General features: G+C 39.3%; 1 protein-coding gene across 2 annotated transcripts; it reads left to right on the top strand.

Annotated features, from left to right (window-relative positions):
* Nucleotides 1-3,619: 3,619 nt before the first annotated feature.
* Nucleotides 3,620-10,143, top strand: LIG4 (DNA ligase 4). Of its 2 annotated transcripts, none has more exons than XM_045588779.1 (2): nt 3,620-3,726; nt 6,299-10,143. In XM_045588779.1, the coding sequence occupies exon 2, from the start codon at nt 6,328-6,330 to the stop codon at nt 9,061-9,063; it is 2,736 nt and encodes a 911-aa protein (XP_045444735.1). In that variant the 5' UTR covers nt 3,620-3,726; nt 6,299-6,327; the 3' UTR covers nt 9,064-10,143. The 2 variants fall into 2 exon arrangements, with proteins under 2 accessions (XP_045444735.1, XP_045444734.1); XM_045588778.1 differs by lacking the exon at nt 3,620-3,726 and adding an exon at nt 3,749-3,800 and having other exon boundaries at nt 6,297-10,143.
* Nucleotides 10,144-20,136: the final 9,993 nt, after the last annotated feature.

The following is a 20,136-nucleotide window of genomic DNA, read 5'->3' as shown; positions in this document are numbered from 1 at the left end:
ACTTGGCCTTTTGCTATTCTGTGTACACGGTTTTATATTTACAGAATGTGTTGATTTCTGCTACCAGATCAAGAGCCCCAGGTCAAAAAAAAAAAAAAAAAAGCTTGATAAAAGTGTGGACAAAAAAAGGGGCCGCATACTAACCTCACTGATGTAGGGAAGGCCTGAGTGGAGGTCTTGTAAACTCAAAGACCTAAAGTAACAACAAAGGATGGTCTGATATTAAAACTTTTTTATTTTTTTTAAAATATATATTTTATTGATTTTTTACAGAGAGGAAGGGAGAGAAATGAGAGCTAGAAACGTCGATGAGAGAGAAACATCGACCAGCTGCCTCCTGCACACCTCCCACCGGGGATGTGCCCGCAACCAGTGTACATGCCCCTGACCGGAATCGAACCTGTGACCCTTCAGTCCGCAGACCGACGCTCTACCACTGAGCCAAACCGGCTTCGGCTGATATTAAAACTTTTTAAATTAAAAAGCAGTCTATGGTGGGTAGTCATGTCCTAGACCAGTATTTTCCCTGACAAAGGTCTACTTTGATCTTAAAAGAGCCTATTGTTTTTTTGCATCTATGATAACATAACTTTGGAATGTCAGGGTTACTGGAAACTTCTCTTTTTTCTGACCTCTCAGGGCACCAGGGAAGAGACTACAAATTCCCTCATTGTTACTGTTATCATGTTAATTGTTGACTGCTAACTATGCTGGAACAAAAGAAGCATGTGTCTGTAGTTTTACTTTTTACCCAAATTCAGAGGTTTCCCTGCTTTGCTTTCTCCCACAACCCTAATCTATCACCAATGAATTTCATGTAACCTACTTACATCTCCTCCTTGGATGGTAGTTTATAAAAATAGGTGAAAAACCGCCATTCTCCCGGAGAATGGAGTCCAGAGCATTATCTCAATATGTTGAGATTCTGCTTCCCGGCAATTATCCAATTTGGCTCAAATAAACTCACAAAAATTCTTTGCAGGTTTGTTTCTTATGTTAACTTCCTTTTGTTGAGCACCAAAGTGACAGGCACTAAGGTAGATTGCTTACATAAATAAACTAATAATCACAGAAAGCTGTAAGATGCTCAATTAAAAACCCTTGATTCTCTTTGAAACAACCATGAGAAAGTCTAAAATAATAAAATGTCAGTAGAAATCAACAGCTGCTGAAACCTAAGGACTGGGTTTGTTTTCATTTCTCAATCTTGTATACCCAGGGCATTTACTATATCATAGCAGGTGCTCAATAAAGGTTTGATAATAACTTTAATTTGAATCCTTGAACAGATACTAGAAGAATCCATAGTTGATTTATATCTATATTATTCAGTTGTTTATATCTGTATTATGAGTTGTACTAGTGGCCCAGTGCAAGAAATATATGCACGGAGCGGGCAGTTCCCTCAGCCCAGCCTGCACCTTCTGAAATCGGAGATATCGTTCTCGCAATCTGGGATGGCTGACTCCTAACTGCTCACCTGCCTACCTGCCTGATCACCCCTAACTGCCTTCCCCTGCTGGTCAATTTGGTTCTAATTAGTCAGTTTCTATGTCAGTCAGTGTCAATAGCTCCACCTCCTAGGCAGCCATTGGCTCTTCACAGTTGACCCAGATTTGCTTCTGATTGGTCAGTTTCTATGCCAGTCAGCGTCAGAAGCTCTGTCTCCTAGGCAGCCACTGCCTTATCATAGTTGACCCAGATTTGGTTCTGGTTGGCCAGTTTCTATCCCAGTCATTGTCTCTGGGCCTATCAACAGGGCCTTATAAGAAAGGCAGGGCTGATCAGCAGCCCAGGTAGAGGCCTGGAGAGAAATAGACACAGGATGCTGGCCAGGCTTGGAGGGAAAGAGAGAGGCAAGTGCTGGTCAAAAGCTGCCTCAGACGCTACAGATCAGCCTCTGCTTCTCTCTTCAAGTCTCTTTCCGGGCCTGAAAGCTGGGTCACCGGCCTGCAGCCTCAGTAGACAGCACTAGGTTCCCATGGCAACCCAACCCTGACTTCCAGATGGTCAGCCTTTGATCTTGATCAGTCCTTGCACTCTGCTTCTTTATTATAGAGATATGTGTCGTTATGAATTGTGTATTATTTCTGTATTAAGAGATAAGAACATTACCAGAAAGAGGACCTGGCCCTTAGCAGATCTGCCTAGGGCTGGCCAATAATGTGTGGGTTCTTGACTTTGTGCAAGAAAACTTGTATATGATTACAGGTGAATTTTAGAGGACCTTTATTGAAACTGAGAACAAGGAAACAGGGAAGGGCCTAGGATAACAGAGGAGGGACTAGGTGAAGAAATGAGCCTAGGCAGCGCTGCTTCAGATCACTAAGAAGTCAGAGAAAAGGGGTCCTTGGCGACATGATTTGCCCAGGATGAACTGCCACTGCCCATTGCTGCCCTAGTTGCAACCCTCTGGGGTCCCTTAGAGTTTAGGAGATGCGTGCCTGTGGGGGAAGATCAGGGGAAGGGTGCTTCTGGAAGGGAGAGCACTGCTGGGACCTTCGGTTTGAGGAGTTTTAAAGGCTTGGAGTTTATGGGTAATCTTAGGGGAGGATTCAACAGAATATTCATTACTTTTATGCTGATGTGCCAAAATGATATTTATTCCCTCCATATGTCCTTGGGAATGGAATATGACACTAATTGGATTTCTGCTATTTCCCTGTGCACAGTGATTTAAGCTATTTATCCTCTGGTTGGGGAGGCAAGTGCAAACCATTTACTCTTAAGTGTCCCTGGAAGATAGGATTTACCAAATGGCGCCAATACTGCTTGTTTGATTTGTCTCAGTTTTCCTATTCTGCTTGACCTGACTTCCTAGCCTGTTTCAAGAACTCACATCCAAGTCGTGTCATCATGAGAAACAAATAGGACAGACAGCCTCAGACAATATTGCAAAAGCCAGTTTTCCCACTTAAGGAACAGGAGAGGGTTTGTGATGGGTGATATTTTCTTCAACCCATGCTTTCAAAACCAACCAGCCAGATACCACTGCTTACGAACAGGAACAGAGCCCTGACAGGTTTGGCTCAGTGGATGGGGCGCCTGCCTATGGACTGGGAGTGGGGGTGAGGGTGGGGGTCCCAGGTTCATTCTGGCCAAGGGCATGTACCTGGATTGTGGGCACATCCCCAGTGGGAGGTGTGCAGGAGACAGCTAATCCATGTTTCTAACTCTCTGTCCCTCTCCCTTCCTCTGTGGAGAATCAATAAAATATACTAAAAAATAATAATAAAACAAAAATAAAAGCAAAACAGGAACAGAACTGAGAGGCTGTCACTTTGCACCGCCAGGCCAAGCAGAGAAAGGGCTTCACGGTCTGAGAAAGGAGCCCATGCACAAAGTTTCTTGGGTCTCCCTCAGCTACGAAAACAACGCTTATGGGTCAACCGCTTGCCAAAAGCACCCGCTGCTTCAGGAGGCTGTTGGGAGCTGTGTTTGTAGTTACACTGCTACCAAGGATCCCCGGATGCTCCGCAGCCTTGCAAGGAGGGTGCTATTCCCAGTACCTTCTCCCAGCTTCCTCCGCCCGCTCGCCTGCGCCCAACATTCCTATGACGTCATGGCTCTCCATAGCATGCTACCGCGCATGCGCGCGTTCTTTCTCTGACGTCAGCGCTCCCGCCGCTACGAGTGGCGCCCGCGCCTGCGCGGGGGCAGCTGGCGACCCGGCTTCTGAGTTGCGGCTTCGGGTTCGGCGGCGGCGCCCGGTGGGCTCGGCGTCAGGTAGGAGTTTTGTGGCGCGGGGAGGTCTGGGCCGGCGGAGGCTGGACTCGAGGGGGCCATCTTGCGTCCAGCAAAGCGCACACGTTCATTATTCTTATTTTTGGGCCAAAAGCTGTTGGGTTCAGCCGCCGCCTGGAGCCACAGGTGCGGCGTGCGGGCCACTTGGGCGACCGCGCGGCTCTGGAAGCGGGACGTGGGGCTCGGGCGGGACCCCGCTCCCGGGACGTCCGGCCAGGGGACCAGAACCTCCCCCGCGTTTGCCTCTCCGGAACCGCGTCGGGAAATTGAATTGCATGCATTCTGATTCCCGGGACACCCCACCCCAATGGGGATCCCCGGGCTCAGAGAGGAACGGGGTGTGTCCGGGGCCAGGACTTCATCCAGGATCCACTGGCGGTTTTGGGGGGGCAGAGGAGCGAGGGGGACCGCTGCAGTGATTTTGTAGGCGTGTATGTAAGACTGTTATCTATATATCTATATGTGTCTTCATCTGGAACTACATTTCAAGATTGGTATAAAATAATTTGAGTCTTTACGACTTGTTGAGGGAAACTTGTTGAGACCATAGAGAATCAACAGATCCATTGAAAACTGTATACTAATAATTGAACATACAAATAAGTATTTTTTACATAATTAATTTTAACATACATTATATAAGTTATAAAAATAACATTATATACCAAAATATACTGGCTCGAGGGAGCATGTTTTGAGGGGTAGGGCAGTTAACATAACCAGGTGGTGCATTCGGTTATGCAAATGAGACACAGTGAGGAAAAGCAGTTAGTATATTCAAAGATAAAAGAATGTAGTCTCATGGGTTTATCTCTTGATCTAACTATCTTAGTAGAAGTGGGATTTTTCTTTGTCAAGAATTAGACTGAAAAATATGGCTTTTTTCCCTAAAGGCCAATAAGTGGCTGTTATGAATCTTTCTCGGTGCAGTCATAGCTGTTGAATATTTTTAACCTGAGTGCCTCCAGCCGTGTGTGTGTGTGTGTGTGTGTGTGTGTGTGTGTGTGTTTAGTAATTCATTAAACAAACAGACCTATGCCTTGCTAATCACCAATCACTTGTGGCACAAATTGCAGCATGGTTTCTGATCTCTAGAGATTGACAGTTTATTCAGTGTGGTACAGCAGTTAGCCATTCATTTCTTGTGCTTGGTAACGTAGCCTTGTGCTCATAGGGTATTTGATGGTTTTTGTTGGCAGGAGTGGGGAGTTTGTGGTCTCTGTGCTACAGCAGTTCATCCCATCCCCTGTGTGACACCGCTCTGGGCTATCTGGAATGTGCCAGGAGGTGTCTGAAACCACTAGATAAAAACAGAAGTCTGTATTTATGGAGCACACATTTTTACTTAAGTCCTTTGAAAAGTGAGTGTTACATAGTTTAAACCATAGATCTGTTACCTTATAGATTCTAATAAAACTTGCATGGATATTAAAAATGTGGGGAAAAAATTCACGCTTGTCATGACTGCTTTAGGAAATATTCTAGACCTTAGCACAACAAGGTCCTTTCTAACTTTCTTATTTCCTTTCTAACTTTAGAAGATACTTCAGTGAAAAGCTCTGTGCCATGACACACTGTTGTTTTTATTTTTTAAAAGCACTTAGCATTTTATAACTAGTTCCCATTTGTCCCCTTTTCTTTATAGGGTGTATGCTCTCTTAAGGCAATTCTACGGTATCTGCCCATAGCACTGTGCCTCGTTCATGTGCAGTCACTGAATTGGTGGGTGGGTGGGTATAATGGGCAGGGAATATGAACAAAAAAAATGTACTAATGAATTCAAATTTATAAAAATGTAAGCAACTATGTTAAAATATAGAACTAAAAGAGACAGGTTAAGCCAAGATTTCATGGGAGGGTATTTTGAGTTGGGTTTTGAATTCCAGAGTGATTAGGCATAGCTAGCAGTGAAGGAGTGGAAGTAAACTTAGCTGTAGGCTTTGTTTGTCAGAAAGAAGAAACTGTTTCCTCCCCCTTTTTTTTTTTTTTTTTTTTGTGTGTGTGTGTGTGTGTGTATGTATGTGTGTGTGTGAAAGGTTCTGTCTATATAGAAGCACAAACTTCCTACAAAGCTGAATTTCATTCAGTAAGTCAATTATTTGTTGAAAACATCTGTTTTAAGAAGTTTATTTCTGGTACTGTGCCTGACAGAAAGAATGGAAAGATATAAGAAGTTCAGAAATATAGTGAATTGAGCCCTATTTGTCATTATCATTATTAGCAATCATATTTTGCATTATGTGCTAAGGAATGGAATAATTTCAATAGAAGCTGTAACTTAGGGAGTAAGAAAATTAAAATAATTAAATTTAGTGTTGTAAATTATAGAGAATGGGACTACTAATACTTTTGATAATAAATACCAAATAGAATTAAGATAAAATGGTTTTTATTAAATGTAGAGATTAAAAAGACATTATTTGCAGCATTATAGCATTAATCTATTTTCACTTGGCAAACATATGAACCAGGTGTTCTCTTTAAAGACTTTACATGAAATATTTAGTTGAATTTTATCTTTTACTTAAAGTTACTTTCTTTTCTGTTTTATTAGTTGAACCAGAGGATTCACCCATCGCTCCTATGGCTGCCTCACAGACTTCACAAACTGTTGCATCTCACGTTCCTTTTGCAGATTTATGTTCAACATTAGAACGGATACAGAGAAGTAAAGGACGTGCAGATAAAATAAGACACTTCAGGGAATTTTTAGATTCTTGGAGAAAATTTCATGATGCCCTTCATAAGAACCAGAAAGATGTCACAGACTCTTTTTATCCTGCAATGAGACTTATTCTCCCTCAGCTAGAAAGAGAGAGAATGGCCTATGGAATCAAAGAAACAATGCTTGCTAAGCTTTATATCGAATTGCTCAATTTACCTAAAGATGGGAAAGATGCTCTTAAACTTTTAAATTACAGGACACCTACTGGAACCCGTGGAGATGCCGGAGACTTTGCCATGATTGCATACTTTGTGTTGAAACCAAGATGTTTACAGAAAGGAAGTTTAACCATCCAGCAAGTGAATGACATTTTGGACTCAATTGCCTCCAATAACTCTGCCAATAGAAAGGACCTAATAAAGAAGAGTCTTCTTCAGCTAATAACTCAGAGTTCAGCACTTGAACAAAAGTGGCTAATACGAATGATTGTGAAGGACTTAAAGCTAGGTTTTAGTCAGCAAACTGTGTTTTCTATTTTTCATAATGATGCTGCTGAGTTGCATAATGTCACCACAGATCTGGAGAAAGTCTGTAGGCAACTGCATGACCCTTCAGTAGGGCTCAGTGATATCTCTATCACTTTATTCTCCCCCTTTAAACCAATGCTCGCTGCAATAGCAGATATTGAGCGAATCGAGAAGGACATGAAAAACCAGAGTTTCTATATTGAAACCAAGCTAGATGGTGAGCGGATGCAAATGCACAAAGATGGGGATGTGTATGCATATTTCTCCCGAAATGGATATAAATATACGGAACAGTTTGGTGCTTTTCCACAGGAAGGTTCTCTCACACCTTTCATTCATAATGCATTCAGAACAGATATACAGAATTGTATCCTTGATGGTGAGATGATGGCCTACAATCCTAATACGCAAACTTTTATGCAAAAGGGGAATAAGTTTGATATTAAAAGAATGGTAGAGGATTCTGATCTGCAAACTTGTTATTGTGTTTTTGATGTATTGATGGTCAATGATAAAAAGCTAGGGCATGAAACCCTGAGGAAGAGATACGAAATTCTTGGTAGTATTTTTACACCAGTACCAGGCAGAATACAAATAGTGGAAAAAACACAAGCTCATACTAATCAAGAAGCAATTGATGCTCTGAATGAAGCAATAGATAAGAGAGAAGAGGGAATCATGATAAAAAACCCTCTATCCATTTATAAGCCAGACAAAAGGGGAGAAGGATGGTTAAAAATTAAACCAGAGTACGTAAACGGCCTCATGGATGAACTGGACATCATAATTGTCGGGGGCTACTGGGGTAAAGGTTCGAGGGGTGGAATGATGTCTCATTTCCTGTGTGCTGTCGCAGAGAAGCGTGCTTCCGGTGAAAAACCATCGGTGTTTCACACTCTCTGCCGTATTGGCTCAGGTTACACCATGAAAGAACTGTATGATCTGGGTTTGAAACTGGCCAAGCACTGGAGGCCTTTTCATAAAAAAGCTCCACCGAGTAGCATTTCATGTGGAACAGAGAAGCCCGAAGTGTACATCGAGCCTTGCAATTCTGTCATCGTTCAGGTCAAAGCATCAGAGATTGTTCCCAGCGACATGTATAAAACTGGCTGCACTTTGCGTTTCCCACGGATTGAAAAGATCAGAGAAGACAAGGAGTGGCATGAGTGCATGACTCTGGATGACTTAGAACAGCTTCGAGGGAAAGCGTCTGGAAAGCTGGCATCCAAACACCTTTATGTCGGTGGTGATAATGAACCCCAAGTCAAAAAGCGGAAAGCTGCCCCCAAAACTAAGAAAGTTATTGGGATTATTGAGCACTTAAAGGCACCGAACCTTTCTAATGTAAACAAAGTTTCCAATACATTTGAAGATGTGGAGTTTTGTGTTATGAGTGGAATGAATGGCCACCCAAAGCCTGACCTGGAGAACAGGATTGCAGAATTTGGTGGGTACCTAGTACAAAACCCAGGCCCAGACACCTACTGCGTTATCGCAGGGTCTGAGAACATAAGAGTGAAAAATATAATTTCTTCAGATAAACACGATGTGGTCAAGCCTGAGTGGCTGTTAGAATGTTTTAAGACCAAAAGCTGTGTGCCATGGCAGCCTCACTTCATGATTCATATGTGCCCGTCAACAAAACAACATTTTGCCCGAGAATATGATTGTTATGGTGATAGTTATTTTGTTGACACAGATTTGGACCAACTGAAGGAAGTCTTCTCTGGAATTAAAGATCCTGGTGAGCAGACTCCTAAAGAAATGGCCTCTGTGATTGCTGATTTAGAGTGTCGCTATTCCTGGGACTGCTCTCCCCTGAATATGTTTCGAAACCACACCGTTTATTTGGACTTGTATACCGTTATTAATGACTTGAACACCAAAATCGAGGGAACAAGATTAGCTATCACAGGCTTAGAGCTTCGATTTCATGGAGCAGAAGTAGTTTCTTGTTTAGCGAAGGGAGTGTCTCATATAATCATCGGGGAGGATCATAATCGTGTTGCGGATTTTAAAGCTTTTCGAAGAACTCTTAAGAGGAAGTTTAAAATTCTGCAAGAAGGTTGGGTAATTGATTCAATAGACAAATGTGAATTACAGGAGGAAAATCAGTATTTGGTTTAAAGCTTGTTTTTCTAGTGAGGAAAGCATCTGATTTGGCCAACCCCTAACAGGTGATAATGATAAAATATTAAACTAAATTTTATTTTTATCTCAGTAGCTATGCTTGAACAATGTTATTAGATATAGGAAAACAATTTTCACTTTTAAGGTAGACAAGATAGTGGCCTGAGGCCAAGAAAGAAGAAATTATTTTAGCAATGTAGTAGTTGATGATATTTATAATTAAGATGAAAAAAGTTTAAAATAAAAGATTTTTATGTAATATTTCTATAAGAATCTAGAAGTTTGACTCAGATATTAATAAAATACATGTTGGAAGTTTTAGAGTCAGAATATTGACCTAAACAGGATTTTCTGAATTCATAATATTGAAGGTAGTTTGTATTAATAAAAGCATTATAAGAAAAAAAGCAGAATTGTTACAATTGGACTTGTAAAAATAAGTCTTTTAAACTGAAGATGAATTTTGAAAAAATGTGAAATGTTGTAAACAAGTTTATTTTTTAAGGTTAAGGTCAAGCTCATGAATAAGACCTCGCTAGTGATATCATCAGCTAAATTGGCAAAAGTGGAATGACAATGTTCTAAAAACTTAAATTAGATCAATATAAATGATAGTCACACAATGATTTTTCTAGCAATAGTTCATCTCAGAATGGCTTGTGTGTTGTAGCTTTCAGTACAGAGAAATAAGTTGCCTTGACTTTTAATATTACTATCCTTGGGTTAAAGTGTGTATTGTATATATTGTGTCTGGATTTCTATACCAGATTGTGGAATATAGCTTACACATTTTGAAAAATATACTTTGATGACACTATTGAAATACTTAGAATTTAGTACCTGAGAAATGGTGTATTGGTTATTTATAAATAAATTAGAAATGTTACCCAAACAGTGGAACAAATGTATGTAATTTTATTACATTTCTTAATTTAAATAAAATATTTATATGCTATTGAAATGATTTCTTATGGTATATTTATTTTAAAGTAATAGTTATTTCAGTCAGCTGTTATGGTATCAATATAAATATTGATTAATTCAAGTCATGTTCCTATTTAAGGTCATTTGTATTTTGTATTCCTTACTGAGTTTTATTTAAAAATTAAACTTGTATATATTTATAATATCTACTGAGAAAAATTATAAACCACAGATAAATGAAGTGGGGGAAAGCTAAATTTTACCATTTACTATTTTAGGTTATTGATGGAAAGATTAGTGCAAAATATTAACATTATAGTGTAAATAAGTACAAAACAAACTACAATATAATGCTGTATTTGATCAGCTTTTCTCAATACATTTTGAGTCTATATCTACACCATTCTTAATTGCTGGACAGTATTCCATTGACTACTGTAATGTATCAGGCTAGCCCATTGATTCACCTTCAGGCTATTTTACCATGCCACCTCCCTCCCTTCTCTTTTCCCTCTGAGCATTTTTAATAAAAATTTTACATAGTCTATATACACGAGTCTTGTTCATTTCTTATACATTCCTAGAAATAGAATTACTGATTAAAATGTATTTTCTAGTGACTTAAGACACATTGCAAAACCCTGGCAAAAATGCCTTTCAAGATTTTTCTCATCTCTAAATGTTGGAGAGTTCAGTTACTTGGTGCTGGACCTATTCTTTATTTTTATTCATTCCATACGCATTCTCATCCTGTCCCATGGCTTTAAATGTGCTGATATGAACTTAGGGGTGCATATATCCTTTCTGATTGATGTTTCTAGTTTTCATAGCAGCACAATCTACAATAGCTAGAATTTGAAAACAGCCTAGGTGATGATTGGATCAGCAGATGATTGGATCAAAAAACTATGGTACATCTACACAATGGAATACTATGCTGCCATAAAAAAGAAGGAATTCTCATTTGCAGCAACCTGGATGGAATTGGAGAACATCATGCTGAGTGAAATAAGCCAGTCAATGAAAGAGAAACACCACATGACCTCACTTACTTATGGATAATAAAGAACATTTTAAACTGATGAACCAAAAGATAGATATAGAGACAGTAAAGCAATAAGTCAACTGTCAAATTACAGCAGGTCAGGTAGGGAGATCTGGGGGAGATAATAGCTCAATTGAAGGACTTGTAAACATGCATATAAGTACAACCAATGGACACGAAACTCTGGGGAGGGAGCGTATATATGGGAAGGGGGGCAATGTTAAAATGTGTACACAGATAATAATTTAATAAAAAAAAAAAAGAATTGACTAACACCCCCCTGTCCCGACCCGCGGGACAACAACGGGGGCACACAGGAACCACCTAAGAGAATGAAACAAGGAACGTGAAAGAATGAAGGCAAGACAAGGTTCTGATCAAGCCTCAGTTTTATTCTCTGAAATGGCTGTATTTATACAGCAGAGACAAAGGGGGGCAGGGCCGCCCATGCAGAGGGGTCCCTGGCAGTGTCCATGGGGGAGGATCAGGAAGGGGAAGTTGCAAAGATGTTAACATTCCAAGGTGCAACATTCCAAGGCTGGGCTATCTAGGGGGGAGGATCAGGAAGGGGAAGAGGCAGGAAGACAGGAAGATGCTAAGCCCCAGGTTAATCTTATCTTCTGGCCAAGCCCTCAGGGCACCGAATTACTTCTGCTAGAAGGAACTTAATTCTATTTCCTTAAGACTGAGTTGCTGTCTCGACTCTGCTGGCTCCCAACACCCCCCACCCAAAAAGATGTGCTGATAACTCCCATATTTTCCACCTTATTTCTTTGCTGAACTCCAGTTCATGTATAACTAACACATCTTCATGAAGACTGATGTATATTTATAAGCATTCTTTTAAAAGTTTATTATTAAAATATTAATATTATTACTGAACAATTGTAAATGCGGAAGATAGAATAGTATAATAACCCTGCATGTGCATATCATCCTGTCTCAACAATTAGCAATGATTAACCTTTTTTTATATTTACAGAACTAGATTATTTTGAAGTCATTATGGTCACACAATTTCATCTACAAAGAGTGTACGGAAAGAAATATAATTAGAATACAAAAGATAAATGTTATTCTAATTAAAGAAATAGTGGATTGCCCCAAAAGCTGAGTTGTACAGAAAAAAAGAGTACAAGCTTTAGAATCAAGTCTTCCTAGGCCTCAATCCCACTTCTAACCATTTTGAGCAAATCACAAACTCTAAACTTTAGTTTCTAAACTTTCAAATAGAAGCAATGCCTGTGTCAACCAGAATGTTTGACAGAATGAAAGCAACCAGCACATCGAAAGGGCTCTTCAGCTTTTATCTGCTGTTCTTACATAGCCTCTCCCATGAGGTTGATAAGTGAGTGGATTCTGGAAAGGTAAGTGGAATTTCATCAGTCATGGTGCTATGGAAGATTTTTCCTGGCACGGGAAAGACATTATAAGTAAAAACATGGAGAGTGCAAAAGTGTGGGAGGATATTTGTAAAGTAAATTTAGGTGTGAGGAGGTATAATAGGTAAATAGATCAGGACAGATCTTAAATGCCACACTACAAAATATGGTGGTATCTGGAACTCAAAAAAAAAAAAAATGTACTGAAGAATTTTAAACAAGATATTTTAGGCTCCTAAGGCTAACTTCTTGATTGCCCCTGTCTTCATTCAAGCTGATACATGGAGTGGCCAGATTATTATGATTTCTGAATGCCTAATAATCTGGCCACTCAGTGTATGTATGTGTGTAAATATATATTAGAGGCCAGATGCATGAATTCGTGCATGGGTGGAGTCTGACCAGCCTGGCCAGGGGAAGGGGACATGGGTGGTTGGCCAGCCTGCCTGCCTGCTGGTTGAACTCCTGGTTGAGGGGACAATTTGCATATTAGCCTTTTATTATATAGGATATACACTGAGGGGCCAGATTATTATGTGTTCAGAGATCATAATAATCTGGCCACTCAGTGTGTAACAAAGATACTACTGACTGGGTGGTTTAAACAATAAACATTTAGCTCTCATACTTCTAGAAGCTGGAAATCCAAGATCAGGGTGCCAGCAAGGTGGGTTTCTGGTGTGTGTCCTCTTTCTGGTTTACAGTTGGCCTCTTCCTGCTATATCTTCCTGTGGTGGAGAGAACTCTGGTCTCCTCATTTGATAAGGGCACCACTCCCATCATGGGGGCTACACGGCCTCATGAACTCATCTAAACATAATTACTTCCCAAAGACCAGACCCTTAGTCCATAGCACCCCTTAGCCTTTTAAAAATGTAATCATTCACAAATATGAGAGTCTTGTAAATTGTAAGCACTACTCTGGCATTTGAGCAAACAGCAATAAACAAAATGGGCAAAATTCCTGCCTTCATTTGTTTCACATTTTAGTGGGCAGGAGAGAAAGAAGAAGAATAATTCCTTCTTTCTCTGATTTCTCTTAGACGCTGTCTCCCTCCACATTTAAACAAGCCTGTATTTCTTTACTAATATTTTTCACATTACAGCATTTTAAAAACTTTTTTTTTTTATTGATTTCAGAGAGGAAGGGAGGAAACATCAATGACAAGAAAACCATTGATCAGCTGCCTCCTGCACACCCCACACTGAGAATGGAGCCCCAAACCAGGCACGTGCCCGACCAGGAATCAAACCTTGACCTCCTGGTTCATAGGTCCATGCTTAACCACTGAGCCATGACGCCTGGGCCGCATACAGCATTTTAAGAGAATTGTCCAAAATGCTAGTTTCATTTCCTGGCTTGTCTATCTTAAAATTACTTATACAATTTTCTTAAAAAATAAGATGAAGTGATATCTCTGTTTCTACATCCCACAAATGTTAGGAGCTTGTTAGAGATTCTGTTAAGGGAACACAAATACTTACATAGTTTCCATCAAGAAGAAAAGATAATTTTCTGAAGAGATGTACTTGGGACATTGAGGGAAGAAGGGAACATCACCTAGTAAGCAAGGTTAACCAAACAAAGCCGGTGATTCATGGTGAGATGACATAGGAGGACTGCCTTTTTTTAAAAAAAATATATTTTATTGATTTTTTTTTTTTTTTTTTTTTTTTTTTTTTTTTTTACAGAAAGGAAGGAGAGAGATAGAAAGCTAGAAACATCGATGAGAGAGAAACATGGACCAGCCGCCTCCTGCACACCCCAACAGGGATGTGCCCGAAACCAATGTACATACCCTTGACCAGAATTGAACCTGGGACCTTTCAGTCCGAAGACTGATGCTCTATCCACTGAGCCAAACTGGTTTCGGCGGAGGATTGCCTTTAAAGCAGGGGTGGGGAACATCAAGCCCGAGAAATCATTTGGTCTGGCCTTGCCAATGCATTAATTAAATGTTTGACCAAACGTAACTAATTGTTAAGTTGATAATTGTGTATGGTTCTCAAATGATGTTGTAAATATCCAGATAGCCCTTGGCAGAAAATGGTTTCCCACACTTACTTTAAAGGAACTGATAATTAATATATTTGACACTTTTTGGATCATAGAAAAAAACATGGAAATCTTCCTAAGTATTTATTTATTTATTTATTTATTTATTTATTTATTTATTTATTTTTTAGGGTTTCATAACCTCAATACTAACATCTAACAAATATAGCACAAAATTTTGAACAAACAGAACTTTCATACATTATTAGTGTGAGTGTGAAATGGTGCCATTCTGAAAAACTTGTGATTTTTAAATGAAGTTCTATACCTTCTCTATGATTCAGCAAATCCATCCTTAGAGATCTACAAAATGGAGGGGGAAAGCTATGTTCAGAAAATGATTTGTTCCATAATATTCAAAACTTTATTCAGAAGAGCCGGTAATACATACTGTATGATTCCATTTATATGAAGTTCAGGAAAAAAGGAAACTAGCCTATGTAAAAGGAATCAGAACAAAGTTGTCACATGGAATAAGCGGGAGTTGACTGGAAAGGAGCAAAGGGAGCTTCCTGGAGTTATGGTAATTTGTTTGATGTGTTGGTCACACAGATATATACATATATATTTGTTAAAACCTACTAAACTTGTGATTTGTACAGTTTATCCTGTCTAAATTATATTTAGATAAAGTACTTAAATATTAAAAATAATTGTTGACTACAGTTCCACATAGAAAAAAATAATACCAATAGCACTTTTTTATTTTTATTTATTTATTTATTTTAAATATATTTCATTGATTTTTTACAGAGAGGAAGGGAGAGGGACAGAGAGCTAGAAACATTGATGAGAGAGAATCATCGACCATCTGCCTCCTGCACACCCCCCACTGGGGATGTGCCCGCAACCAATGTACATGCCCTTGACCGGAATCGAACCTGGGACCTTTCAGTCCTCAGACCGACACTCTATCCACTGAGCCAAACCGGTTATGGCCCAATAACACTTTTTTAAAATTACATATTACATACAAAGAGAAGAGCAATAAAATATTTCTAAATAGTACCCATTTTTCATGAATGTGAGGATGATTTAATATTTTAAAATATATTAGTCATGAAACTATATATATTAATAAAGGTAGCAATAATTGGTATATGAAATTCAACAACAAATAACTTTTGAATTTGAGGATGATGGTGGCAGGGATAACATAGTGCTTGAATCTACAAATTCCCATATTATAAACTAAACTTCCTGTGTGAAGAAAGCCCGGGTGGTGTGGCTAAGAGGTTGAGCGTCTATCTATGAGGGGCTTAGGGGAGTCTGCAGTTCAATTCCCACTGGGGGTATGTGCTGGGGTTTTGGGCCTGTGGGGCGAAGCCAATTGGTGGTTGTCTCTCATAAGTGATGTTTCTATCTCTCCCTCTCCTTTTCTCTCTGAAATCAATAAAAATGTCTTTTTGGAAAAAAAAAAAAAAAACAGAGGGAATGTATGGGACTCTGAGGAACCTGAGAAAGCTAGGAACTATCGATACATAAATAGCCAGAAGGTAATTAATGGAAAGCACAGTGGGCCAAAGAGAACAGCCACTGAAACCCGGAAGGGTTTTGTTCAATCTGATAGCAGGAATCAATCTGATGGAGGAAAGGAGCCGTAGCTAAATCAGAAGGGCACAGACCCTATGAATTCCCCAAACTAAGCCACCAAAGATCCTTTCCAGGCCTGAAAATAAGCTACTGGGTGTGAAATAAAAAGTGAGCAACATAGGGCCAAGAGAGAAGAAATAGGAGGTGCAGATAAAGATGGGGAGGGTACCAGCGAAATTTTAGGAAAGCAAACTACCATATTTTGGAAAAGTAGCCGATAAGGGAGAGTCCTGTGAAATCAGAGAAGTTGCCATTAACCATATCCTCCCCTCCCTCAAAATGTTCAGGAAAGTTAATCTCACCTAAAAGTAACCAAAAAGTATCGAAGCTAAATGTACAAAAATGTGATGTGACAAAAAGAGACTAATTGGAAGAATAACATTTCCACAGAGAATAAAAGCATGCAAGAAAGAAATGGCCATAAAACTGATAACAACCATAATCTTGTGTTTTAGAAAAGCTAGAATACATTTAGAAAAATGATAAAAGGTATGGAAGAACTACATATATCAGAATTAGAAAATTTTCAAAATAAGGTAAAAGAACTTAAGAATTATATATGAAAAACAAACAAACCCTTAGTGACTGTAAACCTCAACTCACAGAAGTCATTGATATATTTAACTACATAAAAAAAATTAAACTTTTTTCAGCAAAAGACACCATAATCAATGGAAAAGGGATGTTTCCACTCTCACTTCCCCTTATATCTTTATCATCTTTGTCTTAGGTTTTTCTTCTCTTACTCTTGTTCCCTTTAAATTTTTAAAAAAATATATCTTTATTATAGAAAATATTACAGGTGTCTTCTACCCGCCACCCATTAGCCCCTTCTATCCCACACCATCCCCTCCCAGGCCTTCACCACTATTGTCTGTGTCCATGGGCCATGCATATGTGTATATAAGTTCCCCGATTAATCACTCTCCATGTCCGCTGCTCTCCCCCCCTCACCCCTTCCTCCTGCCTGCCTTCTGAGATTCATCAGTCTGTTACATGCTTCTATGTCTCTGGATCTATTTTACTCATGACTTTTTGCTCATTAGATTCCAAATATGAGTAAGATCATATGATACTTATCTTTCTCTGACTGGCTTATTTTGCTTAGCACAATACTCTCCAGGTCCCTCCATGCTGTCTCCAATGGTAAAAGATCCTTCTTTTTTATATAGCTGCATAGTATTCCATGATGTAAATATGCCCCAACTTTTTTGTTCACTCATCAACTTGGGTAATATTTTTTTTAAAGATCAGTGTCCTATTTTCAGCCTTCTTTTTCATGCTATCCTCTCTTACCTGAGTGATTCATTGGCTCCTACAGCTTCAAGTATAGAAATACCACAGTTTCTTTATATGAAACCCATAGACTTAGAGATCCAGGGCATCCCCGAAGATTCTACCTATATCAAGTTTGTTGGATAGCAAGATCTCTGGAGCAATACTGCCTGGGTTTGAATCTCTGCTTTAGGTAGGCAAGGCCCTCCATGCTTTCATTTGTAAAATGGAGGTACTCTCTCCAGCCAGTTATCAGGAGGACCGAATGAGTTAAAATACATGAAACATTTAGAAAAGAGCCTGCACATGTCAGGCCCTCTAAAAATGTTAGCTGAATGAGGAGTGTATCCTTACTTTTACCTTTACCATTGTGACTGTCTTTGTCACTCTCTAGGTTCAGATGCTATTACAGCTTTCTATCTGCTCTCCCTGAGTCTAATCTTCCACATGGGTAATGTTAATGAGGTTCAAGGGAACTATGTGGAACTAATGAAACCCCTCAATACCCAATGAGTAAAACATGGAGAGAGGAGATTTAAAGAGTGAAAAAGAGAAAAAATACATGCGAGAGTTGATTGGTTGAGAAAGTAAGAGAAACAAAGCAAAGAGAAAGAAGTGGGAAAACTGAAGAGAGAAAAAAAAGAAGCAGTGTGGTAGAGTGGAAATTGTGTTGATTTTGGCAATAAAATCTGCATTCTAATCCCAGATCTGACCCTTTAAAGGGCCACATAACCTCCTGCATATTGTCTAAGCAGGAGGTTATAACCTCTGATATGTCCAAGAGCCTAGAGTCTATCCATCAGTGTGCCCTTATCTTTATGATGAGAAGTTAACCTCATATGAGAATTTGATTGGCAGATGGGAGTGGTGGGCAGCTGGTGGGAAGATACCATGTGGGAAGAGGAGAAGCAGGACATTTGGTCCCTCAGTGGCTTTTCCATCAGTCTTTGGATTCGGACATGAGATTTCTCCATCTTATGTAAATAAAACTATCTTTCATAGAGTTGACCTTTTTTAAATCTCTAACCTCAAACTACCAGCTAAACAAATACACAAACTATCAGTTAAACAAATGTACTAGTACTTCAAGAGAAATCATCTTGCTATTCTCCAAAAATACAAACATCTGTTCTTTCTGTCAAATTGCCTGTTATAAGCCCCTGTTACTGAGAAATTTCCATGTAGAAATTCAGAAACAGCCACTGCAATTCCACCAACTTCTGTCAAAGCCAGCACAGAATCGTGATTAAAAGCCAAAACCTTCACATAACCCTGGCACTGGATTGTTGCTAAAATAATAGTAATGTTGTTTTTATAACAATGCTAGTGTACTTTTTGTTATAAGACAAATAAATGAATCCAAATTCATGAATTTCTTGAGAATCTGTCAGTTGAAATTTTGTTATTCAGTTTAAAATAATGATTGTAAAATTGCCAAAGCTCCTGATAGTTGTAATGAATAGCAGTACTGTTTCTTAGAGATTTAAGATACTTAGAGTTTTCTAGGTGCTGAAGGGAACTGGCAGCTACTGCTAGCTAGATTTTAGGTATACTTTCAGGAAACAAAAAGTAAATTTAATTCAGCAAATAATACAAAGCTTCAAATTCTTACAAAATATATGTCATCATATTTAAGGGTAAAAATACCGTTCAGTACTATGCATTCCCTAAATTTCATGCTTTATATAACTTAAGTAAGATACATCCTTTTTCTTATGATGCTAATAATGTTTTTTACAATTATTGGAGCAAGAGTTTTTTGTGGGGGAGGAAGTGAGGGCATGAGCTATTGTCCCAAAAGAAAAGTCTGAGCTATTGTGGTAATTTTTTCATCCACTTCACTTTCTAATTTACTTCCTTCCTGCCAGAAACTAGATATTGTCATAGCTGCACGAGGGTGCTCTGAGTCATGCAATGTAGCGGTAAGTGACAACTGGCAATCTGAAGCGTGTTTTGGTTTAGGGTAGATCATTGTTTTCAACTGATAGTTTGAGGACTAACAAGAGTTTACAAAGATGTTTAAGTTAGTCATTATTTCACTATATTGGGCTTTTCAAATGAATTGATAAATAATAGAGTTAATTTTCTTTTGAAATGAAGTAATTTGAAAGCCTTTAAAAAAAAATCCTCACCCAAGGGTTTTTTTTCCCCATTGATTTTAGAGGGAGTGAAAAGGAGGGGGGAGGGAGGGAGAGAGTGGGGGGAGGGGGGAAGAGAGGAGGGAGAGGAAGGAAGGAAGGAAGGAAGGAAGGAAGGAAGGAAGGGAGGAAGGGAGGGAGGGAGGGAGGGAGGGAGGGAGGGAGGGAGGAGGAAGGAAGGAAGGAAGGGAGGAGGAAGGAAAGAAGAAGAAAGAAAGAACGAAGAAAGAAAGAAAAGAAAGAAAGAAGAAGAAGCAAACAGCAAAGTAGCTACGAAAGTCACCCTCAAAGCAGCCAGAAGCAAGACGACAGAACCAGAAAAGCCAGACACCCCCCAAACCGACAGCCACCGAAAAAGAAACATCGATGTGGGGCAGGGAACCTGCAACCCAGGTACAGGCGCTTGACTGGGAATCAAACCTGAGACTCTTTTGTGTGTGGACCGATTCTCTAACCACTGAGAAATGGCTGCCAGGCCTTTGAGAAGAGGTAAAGTGAAAAGTATGCAAGCCCTTAAGTATGAAAAGTATGAACACCCCTTGCTGATGTGGAGGTTCGGGCTTTTATTCAATTTTGAAAGGTTTTTATTCTTGGTCTCATATGTAACTTCTTTTTTCTTATAATATATATTTAGATAAAAGATAAAAAAATAAGGCA

The sequence above is a fragment of the Pipistrellus kuhlii genome, unplaced genomic scaffold (genome assembly GCF_014108245.1).
Source record: "Pipistrellus kuhlii isolate mPipKuh1 unplaced genomic scaffold, mPipKuh1.p scaffold_m20_p_3, whole genome shotgun sequence".
NCBI lineage: Eukaryota > Metazoa > Chordata > Mammalia > Chiroptera > Vespertilionidae > Pipistrellus > Pipistrellus kuhlii.
Note: the sequence above shows the minus strand (reverse complement) of the source record. Positions and strands in the feature narration are given on the sequence as shown.

Bases quoted from the DNA above. Each gene is read 5' to 3' on its own strand.
- LIG4 (XM_045588779.1), top strand. From the start codon at position 6,328: ATGGCTGCCTCACAGACTTCACAAACTGTTGCATCTCACGTTCCTTTT.